We start from the raw sequence: 12,500 nt of genomic DNA, 5'->3' as shown, positions 1-12,500 counted from the left end.
ATTTGAGCCTTCTACATACATATACATAAACCATGGCACTTCCCCCAATTTTGGGGGGTAGCCGACATCAACAAAGAAACAAAACAAAAAAGGGGACCTCTACTCTCTACGTTCCTCCAGCCTAACCAGGGACTCGGCCGAGTTCAGCTGGTACTGCTAGGGTGCCACAGCCCAACCTCCCACATTTCCACCACAGATGAAGCTTCATACTGCCGAGTCCCCTACTGCTAGAAGTGATATAATCATTATTGAGGCTGCCTGAGCAAAGATCCGGCAGTTATTTTAGCCTTTTCGAAGTGTTGTAAACGTGGATAGAGTTACGTAACTGAATTGGAATAAGGAAAGGAAATCAACACGGGAGATTAAAATGGAGAGGATTTAAATATTATAGTAGATTACCTGGCAACAGGTATCTTTCTAAAGTAGGAGAGCCACTATATACGCCACAAAGATTACGGGCGAAATAAGCCCCACCCCCTGATGACGTCACAGCCAATCACGTTGTCTCCCACGTTAGCAGCAGTCACAGTACATTACCTTACAAATTTTGTGGTGGCCTAGTGGTAGCGTCCTTGCTAGACTGGGTTTGAGTCCCGCTGAAACTCGTTAATCACTTTGGCCGCTGCATCCTCGCCATCCTTGTGAGCTAAGGATGGGGGGGGGGAGAGAGCCTGTAGGTCTATCTGCTGAGTCATCAGCAGCCACTGCCTGGCACTTCTTAGTCCTAGCTTGGGTGGAGAATGGGTTTGGGCACTGATCATATGTAATATGGTCAGTCTCTAGAGCTTTGTCCTGCTTGATAGGGCAATGTCACTGTCCCTCGCCTCTGCCATTCATGAGTGGTCTTTAAACCTTTAAGGGGATGTGTTGTGACTGCTGTTAATGCGGGAGATAACATGATTGGCTATGACGTCATTAAGAGGTGGGGCTTATTTCGCCCGGGGTCTCTGCGGCAACTATAAGCTCCTTTAAGGGCTTTAGAAATTTTTTCAAATGAGCTTCCTAATATGAGCTTAGAGGTAAACTCCTTTTTGAAACTCCAGGGGTAAGGTGCTCCACAGGTATAGATAACCGTAATGAAATGATTATAAATAAATTGTCTTAATTGAAACTAAATCATTAATACTGGCTGTAAATTTGCTATCTTTGGATGTTTTTCTATTGTTAAAATTTGTACTATTATATCTGATGTTACTTCGGTTAATAATTTTTTCTTCATTTTGCAACAGACTGAGACTATCGCATTCACATCCAACTGGTAGATTTATTATATAATTGGTAATGATAAAAAAAATTCTATGGTATTGTTTATGGGTGATGCTCACAAAAATCAATGTTGATTATATATATATATATATATATATATATATATGTGTGTGTGTGTGTGTGTGTATACACACATATATATATGTATATATATAAAATATATATCTATCATATATTTATGTATATATATATATGTGTGTGTGTGTGTGTGTGTATACACATATATATATGTATATATATAAAAATATATATATACATATATATGTATATATATATACATATCCAGTATATAAATCTATTATCTTATGATCAAGGAGATATCCCCTGCTAATTCTCTCTCTCTCTCTCTCTCTCTCTCTCTCTCTCTCTCTCTCTCTCTCTCTCTCTCTCTTGCCTAATGTCACCGATTAACAATACTTAATCTTTTAATTTCAGGATTGGTGTGGGGCGAGTGGGGCAACTGCTCCGTTCCCTGTGGGAAGGGTATGCGAACAAGGGTATCGATGTGTGGCGACGATATCTGCACCGAAACCATGGCCAAGACACAACAGGAACCCTGCAACGACTGGAACAAGACCGCTTGCCCGAGTAAGACACTTCAAAATTAGACATTTCAGTCTTATATTGGCCTCCATGTATGCTTGCCCACATGTACAATAAATTAAACTTGTCTACTCTCACAGAGGTGATTTAGAATCTCACAGAGACCCATAACTGCTATCACCATACCCACAATGAAACCAAATGTTGCTTCCACCAGATCCACATTAAAACTAAATGTTCCTTGCACCAGACACACATTAAAACCAAACGTGACTTGCACCAGACCCACAATGAAACCAAATTTGGCTTGCACCAGACCCATATTGAAACCAAATGTTGCTTGCACCAGACCCATATTGAAACCAAATGTTGCTTGCACCAAACCCACACTGAAACCAAATGTTGCTTGCACCAGACCCATATTGAAACCAAATTTTGCTTGCAAAAAACCCACATTGAAACAAAATGTTGCTTGCACCATACTCACATTGAAACCAAATCTTTCTTGTATCAGACCCACATTGAAAACAAATGTTGATTGCACCATAATCACATTGAAACCAAATGCTGCTTGTACCAGACCCACATTGAAACCAAGTGTTTCTTGCACCAGACCCACATTGAAACCAAGTATATCTTGCACTAGACCCACACTGACACAAAATGTTGCTTCCACCAGACCTACTATACATTGAAACCAAATGTGGCTTGCACCAGACCCACATTGAAACCAAATATTTCTTGTACCGATCCACACTGAAACCAAACGTGACTTGCACCAGACCCACATTGAAACCAAATGGTGCTTGCACCATGCTCACATTGAAACCAAAGGTTGCTTGCACTATATTCACATTGAAACCAAATGTTGCTTGTACAAGACCCACATTGAAACAAAATATTGATTGTACCAGTCCCACACTAAAACCAAACATGACTTGCACCATACTCACATTGAAACCAAATGCTGTTTGCACCATACTCATATTGAAACCAAATGTTGCTTGTACCAGACCAACATTGAAACCAAGTGTTTCTTGCACCAGATCCACATTGAAACCAAGTATTGCTTGCACTAGACCCACACTGACACAAAATGTTGCTTCCACCAGACCTACTATACATTGAAACCAAATGTGGCTTGCACCAGACCCACATTGAAGCCAAATATTGCTTGTACCGATCCACACTGAAACCAAACGTGACTTGCACCAGACCCACATTGAAACCAAATGTTGCTTGCACCATGCTCACATTGAAACCAAAGGTTGCTTGCACTATACTCACATTGAAACCAAATGTTGCTTGTACCAGACCAACATTGAAACTAAGTGTTGCTTGCACCAGACCCACATTGAAACCAAGTATTGCTTGCACCAGACCCACATTGAAACAAAATGTTGCTTCCGCCAGACCCTCATTGAAACCAAATGTTGCTTGCACCAGACCCACATTAAAACCAAGTGTTGCTTGCACCAGACCCACATTAAAACCAAGTGTTAATTGCACCAAACCCACATTGAAATCAAGAGTTGCTTGCAGCAGATCCACATTGAAATCAAATGTTGTTTGCACCATACCCACATTCAAACCAAATACTGCTTGCACCATACCCAAATTGAAACCAAATACTTCTTGCACCAGACCCGCATTGAAACCAAATGTTCCTTGTACCATACTCAAATTGAAACCAAATGTTGCTTGCACCATACTCACATTGAAACAAAATGTTGCTTGCACTATATTCACATTGAAACCAAATGTTGCTTGTACAAGACCCACATTGAAACCAAATATTGATTGCACCAGTCCCACACTAAAACCAAACATGACTTGCACCAGACCCACATTGAAACCAAATGTTGCTTGCACCATACTCACATTTAAACCAAATGTTGTTTGCACCATACTCATATTGAAACCAAATGTTGCTTGTATCAGACCAACATTGAAATCAAGTGTTGCTTGCACCAGGCCCACATTGAAACCAAGTATTGCTTGCACCAGACCCACATTGAAACAAAATGTTGCTTCCACCAGACCCACATTAAAACCAAGTGTTGCTTGTACCATACTCACATTGAAACTAAATGTTGCTTGCAACATACTCACATTGAAACCAAATGTTGCTTGTACCATACTCACACTGAAACCAAATGTTGCTTGTACCATACTCACATTGAAACCAAATGTTGCATGTACCATACTCACATTGAAACCAAATGTTGCTTGCACCAGACACACATCGACATAAAAATAATCACTTCTCCCACAATACCTCTAAGGTAAACTGAAACCTAATCTCACTCGCAACTGGAAGCCAAAAAAACTCCAGATCAATCAATCAATCGCTGACAATTGATCCTTAATCAACACTGCCTACACGAAATGAAAAATAATGAAAACTCTCAAGTGGGTCTCGGCATGAGGAATTAAGTGTCGAGTATTTCTAACTTTTTAGTTTCGAAAACGGCTAATGGAGCACATCTAGAAAAGAATCATCTTTCAGCTGGACTTGATTGACAAAAACTTCTTATCCCGACGCAGCAAAAATAATGTTTTGAGTCGTCACACAATAGCCATTATCAAAATGAAAAGTAAATATACGTCAACACTGAATAAGGAAATACAGAAGATCCTCTGCTTACAAACTCTCGACATACAAATATCCTGTTCGTAATACTAGGCAGGCAGTTAATTCTAATAGCCAGGCCTTCTCCATCATGAGGCTCAATACTACACAGTATTCTAGAAGTTTTAGTCCAGCTGTTACCAAGTTGTGGAATGATCTTCCTAATCGGGTAGTTGAATCATTAGAACTTCAAAAGTTCAAAGTTGGACCAAATGTTTTTATGTTGACCAGGCTGACATGAGTCTTTTTATAGTTTATATATGACATATCTGTTTTTGACGTTGTTAATAGTTTATGTAGGACATATCTGTTTTGACGTTGTTACTGTTTTTAGAATGATTTATTGTTAACTTGTTCTCATCATTTAGTTATTTCCTTATTTCTTTTCCTCACTGGGCTATTTTTCCCTATTGGAGCCCTTGGGCTTATAGCATCTTGCTTTTCCAACTAGGGTTGTAGCTTGGCTAGTAATAATAATAATAATAATAATAATAATAATAATAATAATAATATACAAACACAAATTCAACTGAAAATAACAGAGATAAGATGAAGAAATACTTTAATAAGACAATATCATATAATTTAATACAGTAAGCATAGCGACATTTGTAATAACCTTCTCTTGCTTGAGGGTACACTCGGGCACGCTGTTCTATCTAATTTCGGTCTTTCTTGTTTTGTAAAAGTTTTTTATAGTTTATATAGGAAATATTTATTTTCATGCTGTTGCTATTCTTAAAATATTTTATTTTTCCTTTTTTCCTTTCCTCACTGACCTATTTTCTCTGTTGGGGCACCTGGGTTTATAGCATCCTGCTTTTCCAACTAAGGTTGTAGCTTAGCAAGTAATAATAATAATAATAATAATAATAATAATAATAATAATAATAATAATACTTTTCCAAATAGATTTGTAGCTTGGCTAATAATAATAATAATAATAATAATAATAATAATAATAATAATAATAATAATAATAATAATACTTTTCCAAATAGATTTGTAGCTTGGCTAATAATAATAATAATAATATTAATAATAATAATAATAATAAGAATAATAATAATAATAATAATAATAATAATATCAATTGCGTATGAAACCTGTCTAGGCCAAATTTTAAAACATATCGACTTACAAACAACTTCTTGGAATCAATTAAATTTGTAACTTGAAGACCTGTATAATCTGAGTATAAAGACGCATTTTGCCTGTCCCTTATCTACTGTCTCCCTATAGATCTTTTTACTTATTCGCTCATTACTTTCGTTGATTGAGCTACAATTACACTGCTTTGAACACTATCAAGTTCATCCATAATTTTAACCTGACAAAAACTTTGGTCCAAAATGGCGAGATTATTATCATTTATATCTTTCCTCAACAAAAAGAGGATAGTCTATTTTTTATGCTGAGATAATTGAAAGAAATTAACATATTTTATAAATGGAAAGCAGGCATCACTTTACGCTAAATATAATGTAAGAACAGTTTAGTCAATATCAATTCTTCACTGCAATTAATAAGAATGACATTCTGAAAGCATCTAATGCTTTTTTAATGTTTTAAAATAAAATTAAATCTTATACCAGAAAGCATCCATGGGTTGTAGCAATCAAATAGGATGCCTGAAAACCTTAAAGTAGAGCTATTCTTCTTTTTTAGGTATTCACTAACAGTGGAGTAATGAATAAAACCTCGAAATCATTTCTGATGGAAGTCATTGGTCCCGAGTGGCCCTTGTATAAATCAATCAGTAATCAAATACTGATAAGAAGATAAAAACGAACAAGAGATTTAATGTTTCAAGTAATAATTACTATTCCAGAAGGTTGTAATATGCATCAAAGAAAGTAATACCATATACTCAGTGTATTATGTTAGTCTATAGGATTGGTGAGTTAATTGTTATTATTATTATTATTATTATTATTATTATTATTATTATTATTATTATTATTATTATTATTATTAAATTCTAAGCTACAACCCTAGTTAGAAAAGCAGGATGCTATAACCCCAGGGGCCCCAACAGGGAAAATAGCCCAGTGAGGAAAGGAAATAAGGAAAAATAAAATATTTTAGGAATAGTAACAATATTAAAATAAATATTTCCTATTTAAACTATAAAAACTTTAACAGAACAAGAGGAAGAGGAACTAGGTAGAAAAGTGTGCCCGAGTGTACCCTCAAGCAAGAGAACTCTAACCCAGGGCAGTGTAAGACCATGGTACAGAGGCTATGGCACTACCCAAGAATAGAGAACAATGGTTTGATTTTGGAGTGTCCTTCTCCTAGAAGAGCTGCTTACCATAGCCGTTATCAATCATTACGGTTCTCATCAGTTTATAACCATGAATTGAAAGCGGGGAAATAACCTATCAATTTCATGGAACGAATGTTACTTATATTCCATATTTAGAAATAATAATGATATTTTATATATCGAAATAAAAATTATATTCTATATTTAGAAATACAAATTATACTCTATATATAGAAATAAAAATGATATTCTATATTTAGAAATAAAAATATTCTATATTTAGAAATAAAAATTATATTCTACATTTAGAAATACAAATTATACTCTATATATATAAATAAAAATGATATTCCATATTTAGAAATAAAAATAATATTCTATATTTAGAAATGAAAATAATATTCTATATTTAGAAATGAAAATAATATTCTATATTTAGAAATACAAATTATACTCTATATATAGAAATAAAAATTATATTTTATATATAGAAATAAAAATGATATTCTATATTTAGAAATAAAAATAATATTCTATATTTAGAAATAAAAATATTCTATATTTAGAAATAAAAATATTCTATATTTAGAAATAAAAATATTCTATATTTAGAAATAAAAATATTCTATATTTAGAAATAAAAATATTCTATATTTAGAAATAAAAATATTCTATATATAGAAATAAAAATATTCTATATTTAGAAAAGAAAATGATATTTTATGTTTAGAAATAAAAATTATATCCTACTTTATATATAAAGATAAAAATTCTATTCAATATTTAGAAATAACAATGATATTCTACATTTAGAAATAAAAATATTCTATATTTAGAAATGAAAATATTTTATGTTTAGAAATAAAAATGATATACTACTTTATATTTAGAAATAAAAACGTCTTATAAAAAGTGTATTAAAATAGACACTGAACATATCTCTCTTGAAAACGGCAACACTTGATCACCTTTTCCTTTAATACCAGGAAATTCCATAGTCCATTTCTTTTAGCGATGCATATTTGCACCGACTCGCGGTGGTGCCCTTTTAGCTCGGAAAAGTTTCCGGATCGCTGATTGGTTGGACAAGATAATTCTAACCAATCAGCGATCAGGAAACTTTTCCGAGCTAAAAGGGCACCGCCGCAAGTCGGTGCGAATATGCATCGCTAAAAGAAATGGACTATAGTTTCATGCCCTTTTTGAATAAGCTCAACACACCTCAGTATTTCAGCTACCATTGCGTTTGTCCAAATACAACTGACCATTTCATACATATACACTTGGAAAAATTGCATTAAAAAACGGAAAATGCCTGGCAACAATTATCCCAGGATTTTCAGTGTTTTCAAACGAATTTATTGACGTAAAGGAGTGATATTACAGTCGCTAATCACTAAAGATAATAACAGAGTAGGGTAAAATTACGGTTGCTTGTATTTTAATGAAATACGGCTGAGAATGGTATATTTTTACGGAGAATTTCCGGTTAAAATTACAGTTTTTTAAAACTGCATATTTCTTATGTATAATTTTCAAGTAATGCATATGAACCCATATTTACTTTCAATAAGATACATAAACGATGTCTTCAATGACATAATAGAAAATAAAAAAATCTATATACTGTTGTTGTGGCCTGATTGGTAACGTCTCTGTCTGGTGTTTGCCAGACTGGGGTTCGAGTCCCTCTCACACTCGTTAGTGCCATTAGTGTCTGCAACCTTACCATCCTTGTGAGCTAAGTTTGGGGGGTACGGGGGAGCCTATAGGTCTATCTGCTGAGTCATCAGCAGCCACTGCCTGGCCTTCCCTGGTCCTAGCTTGGGTGGAGAGGAAGCTTGGGCGCTGATCATATAATATATGGTCAGTCTCTAGGGCATTGTCCTGATTGCTAGGGCAATGTCACTGTCCCTTGCCTCTGCCATTCATGAGCGACCTTTAAACCTTTAATTCTAAAAATTATATATTGTACCAACCGTGTGTCGCACGATCGTACATAGTTCATTTTGTGTATATATTATGCTTGTATCTTCGCTCTCCCCTCGCACTAAAAAGAACCTGAAAAACATGTCTTGTTTCTCCTCTGTAACATTGTCTGTTTTTTTAACATGAAAATTCTTGTTGCCTTGAACTTTTGTATATAAAGGCGAGTGTTCTATAATAAACTCTTGCATCCCGCCTTTGAGTCACAACCTTCCCTCGGCCCGTCACTATATATTTCTCCATAACCTGGATCGCACGCTCGGTGACATTAATTGCTTTAGTAATTCTATTCAATTTCTTGATGTTTTAGCTACACACACACATACAAGGTTGGGTAAATGCAAATTGAGAGAACCACATCATTTTAACTTTGGACACTTTACAAACACCGCTTTCACAATCGGCAGCCTTTTATGAGTATTCTCTTTGAAGATTACTTCACTATTGACGACGTTGGAGATAGCTACCAAAAGGCTATTCACAGCCGCCTTTGCGCTCATAGAGATAAGAAAACCAACGTTATACGCTCAAACACATGCCATTCTCAAGGTAAAAAAAAAAAAAAAGAAAAAAAAAAAAAAAAAAAAAGAAAAAAAAAAAAAAAAAAAAAATAATTTCTTCGTGACAATAAAATTTAGCTTTTAATCAAGAGTTCAGTTAAGAGAGTTTTTTCTTTGATCGTCTTACGCACAAACACATGCCATTCTAAAAAAAAAAAAAAAAAAAAAAAAAAAAAAAAAAAAAAAAAAAAAGAAGAAAAAAAAAAAAATCCTCATGACAATAAAATTTAGCTTTTAATCAAGAGTTCAGTTAAGAGAGCTTTTTCTTAGATCGTATTAACCTAAACTCTGCTTGGCGTGAAAAGAGGCCAAACAACAAAACCATTTCAGATCAAACGTAGAGGAGACCGACCTTCACGTGAATGAGAATGATACTTAGGACCATGTTCATAGTGTTGTTCATTGCATATTTCTCTGCAATAAGCAAGTGTGTATGTATGTATGTATGCATATATATATATATATATATATATATATATATATATATATATATATATATATATATATATTCATATATATATATATATATATATATATATATTCATATATATATATATATATATATATATATTCATATATATATATATATATATATATATATATATATATATATATATATATATATATATATATATATATATATATATATATTCATATATATATATACATATATATATATATATATATATATATATATATATATATATATATATATATTCATATATATATATACATATATATATATATATATATATATATATATATATATATATATATATATATATACAAACACCACCACCACAACAACAACAACAACAACAATAAATACAGCCGTGTTTCTAGTCCAATATAGGGCAAAGGCCTCAAATGTGTCCTTATTCATGTCTGGGGTTTGGCCAGTTTTCACCAACACGCTCATCACTGGTCAGTGCTGATTGGTGATGGTGGGAGACTTTTGTCTCATCACTCACAGCCCTGGACTAGTACAAATTTGTTAATCATGGTGATACATAAACCTTTTTACCACGTTAAGGTATCCCCACTCAGAAAGGGGGTATATATATATATATATCTATATATATATATATATATATATATATATATATATATATATATATATATATATATATATAGATATATATATATATAGATATATATATATATAGATATATATATAGATATATATACATATATATAGATATATATATATATATATATATATATATATATATATATATATATATATATATATATATACATATATATATATATATATATATATATATATATATATATATATATATATATATATATATATATATATGTGTGTGTGTGGTGTGTGTGTGCGTATGTGTGCGATTGTGTGTATACAATGTATATCTCCTAATCAATGCACCTCATCCTATAGAGACCAGCCTTAATAGGATGTGACCCAAGATAAAACCCCAAACAGCTAACGTGTTTACCCTTTCAGGCCGAATCAAACCGAAAATCTATGAATAACTTATGAATAACTTTCATCCTAAAAAGGCACGATTTTTCCTCTTAGGCCCCTGCGATGACATGACCTGTCCCCAATTCGGAGTTTGCAAGGACGAATCGACAGAGAAGGAACCAATTGCCTATTGCATCTGTACCATGGGGTATGAAATGAATCCTGACAAGTCCTCTTGCATTCGTGAGTACATATAGTTTATCTTTATTATTACTTACTTTTTTTTTTTTTGTAATTCAAGATTTTACGTGTTAATTAATGTTTGGTACAGATATGGAAAGTATGTTTAATGTAAAATTATCGCTATTTAAAGTTTTGAAATTAGAGGTGTGTGTATTTTTAACTGGCATAAAAACGCTAATATTATCTAGTGCTATCAAGATACATAATGATTTATGTCGTTTTAAAGAATTTTAATAAAACAATTCCTTTATAGGGTAAAATGGTTTTTTTTTTCTTTTTTTATTTTTTGGTAGATGGTCCTGTCGTACTGCTATTAGAAATCGTCAAATATTGAACTAAATATACTGTATTTCTGCTAAGATAGTGTTAAATCAACATAAACAATATTACCATGCCTTTTTATTTCATCATTTTCTTACCTCATTCTTCTAAGAAGTACTAAAAAAAAAAGTTTCAAATTTCTCACAAACGTAGTGAATCTTATGCACTTTAATGGCTCCTATTCTTATTCCCTTATTTTACAAATTCTAAGAATTCCATTACTTCTGCAGCGTCACCTTATAAGATAATATGGCAACCTCTTTCCTGAAGTAGAAAACACTACCCGAATTACAATTCAACTACCATACAGTCAATATTTCTAGCAGTATCACTATCATTACTATGATAAACAGCTCTACCAAAATTATAGTTTAGCTAGCCTACAGTCAATAATTTTAGCAGGATCACTATCAATATTGATATTATTGACAATAATAAACCACTGTCCTTCCTCAGTCATAACTCCTTCTAGCAGAAATACCATTTAAACGTTATCCTGCTTTCTGCCACAACTATTACTACAAACGTTAACTGTTATATACAGAAGCAGAAATCTCCTTCAAACGTTATCTTGCTTTCTGCCAAAGCTATTACTACAAACGTTAACAGTCATATACAGAAGCAGGAATCCCCTTCAGACGTCATGCTGTTTTCTGCTAAAGCTATTACTATAAACGTTAACAGACATATACAGAAGCAGGAATCCCCTTCAAACGTTGTCCTTTTTTCTGCCAAAGCTATTATTACAAACGTTAACAGTCATATACAGAAACAGGAATCTCCTTCAAACGTTATCCTTTTTTTCTGCCAAAGCTATAACTACAAACGTTAACGGCCATATACAGAAGCAGGAATCTCCTTCAAACGTCATCTTGTTTTCTGCCAAAGCTATTACTACAAACGTTAACAGTCATATACAGAAGCAGGAATCCCCTTCAAACGTTATGCTGTTTTCTGCTAAAGCTAGTACTACAAACGTTAACAGTCATACAGAAGCAGGAATCCCCTTCAAACGTTATGCTGTTTTCTGCTAAAGCTAGTACTAAAAACGTTAACAGTCATATACAGAAGCAGGAATCCCCTTCAAACGTTATGCTGTTTTCTGCTAAAGCTATTACTACAAACGTTAACTGTTATATACAGAACCAGAAATCGCCTTCAAACGTTATGCTGTTTTCTGCCAAAGCTATTACTATAAACGTTAACAGTCATATACAGAAGCAGGAATCTCCTTCAATCGTTATG

At 33.2% G+C, this 12,500-nt stretch overlaps 1 protein-coding gene across 1 annotated transcript in view; it reads left to right on the top strand.

Moving 5' to 3' along the window:
- LOC137624986 (adhesion G-protein coupled receptor D1-like) overlaps positions 1-12,500 on the top strand; it is a 50,255-nt gene that overhangs the window by 28,322 nt on the left and 9,433 nt on the right. The window contains exons 4-5 of the mRNA XM_068355920.1: positions 1,702-1,854; positions 10,806-10,934. Of these exons, the coding sequence (XP_068212021.1) occupies positions 1,702-1,854; positions 10,806-10,934 (282 nt within the window). The remainder of the gene's footprint in view (positions 1-1,701; positions 1,855-10,805; positions 10,935-12,500) is intronic.

This window comes from Palaemon carinicauda, chromosome 31, assembly GCF_036898095.1.
Source record: "Palaemon carinicauda isolate YSFRI2023 chromosome 31, ASM3689809v2, whole genome shotgun sequence".
NCBI lineage: Eukaryota > Metazoa > Arthropoda > Malacostraca > Decapoda > Palaemonidae > Palaemon > Palaemon carinicauda.
This window is presented reverse-complemented; position numbering and strand designations above follow the sequence as displayed.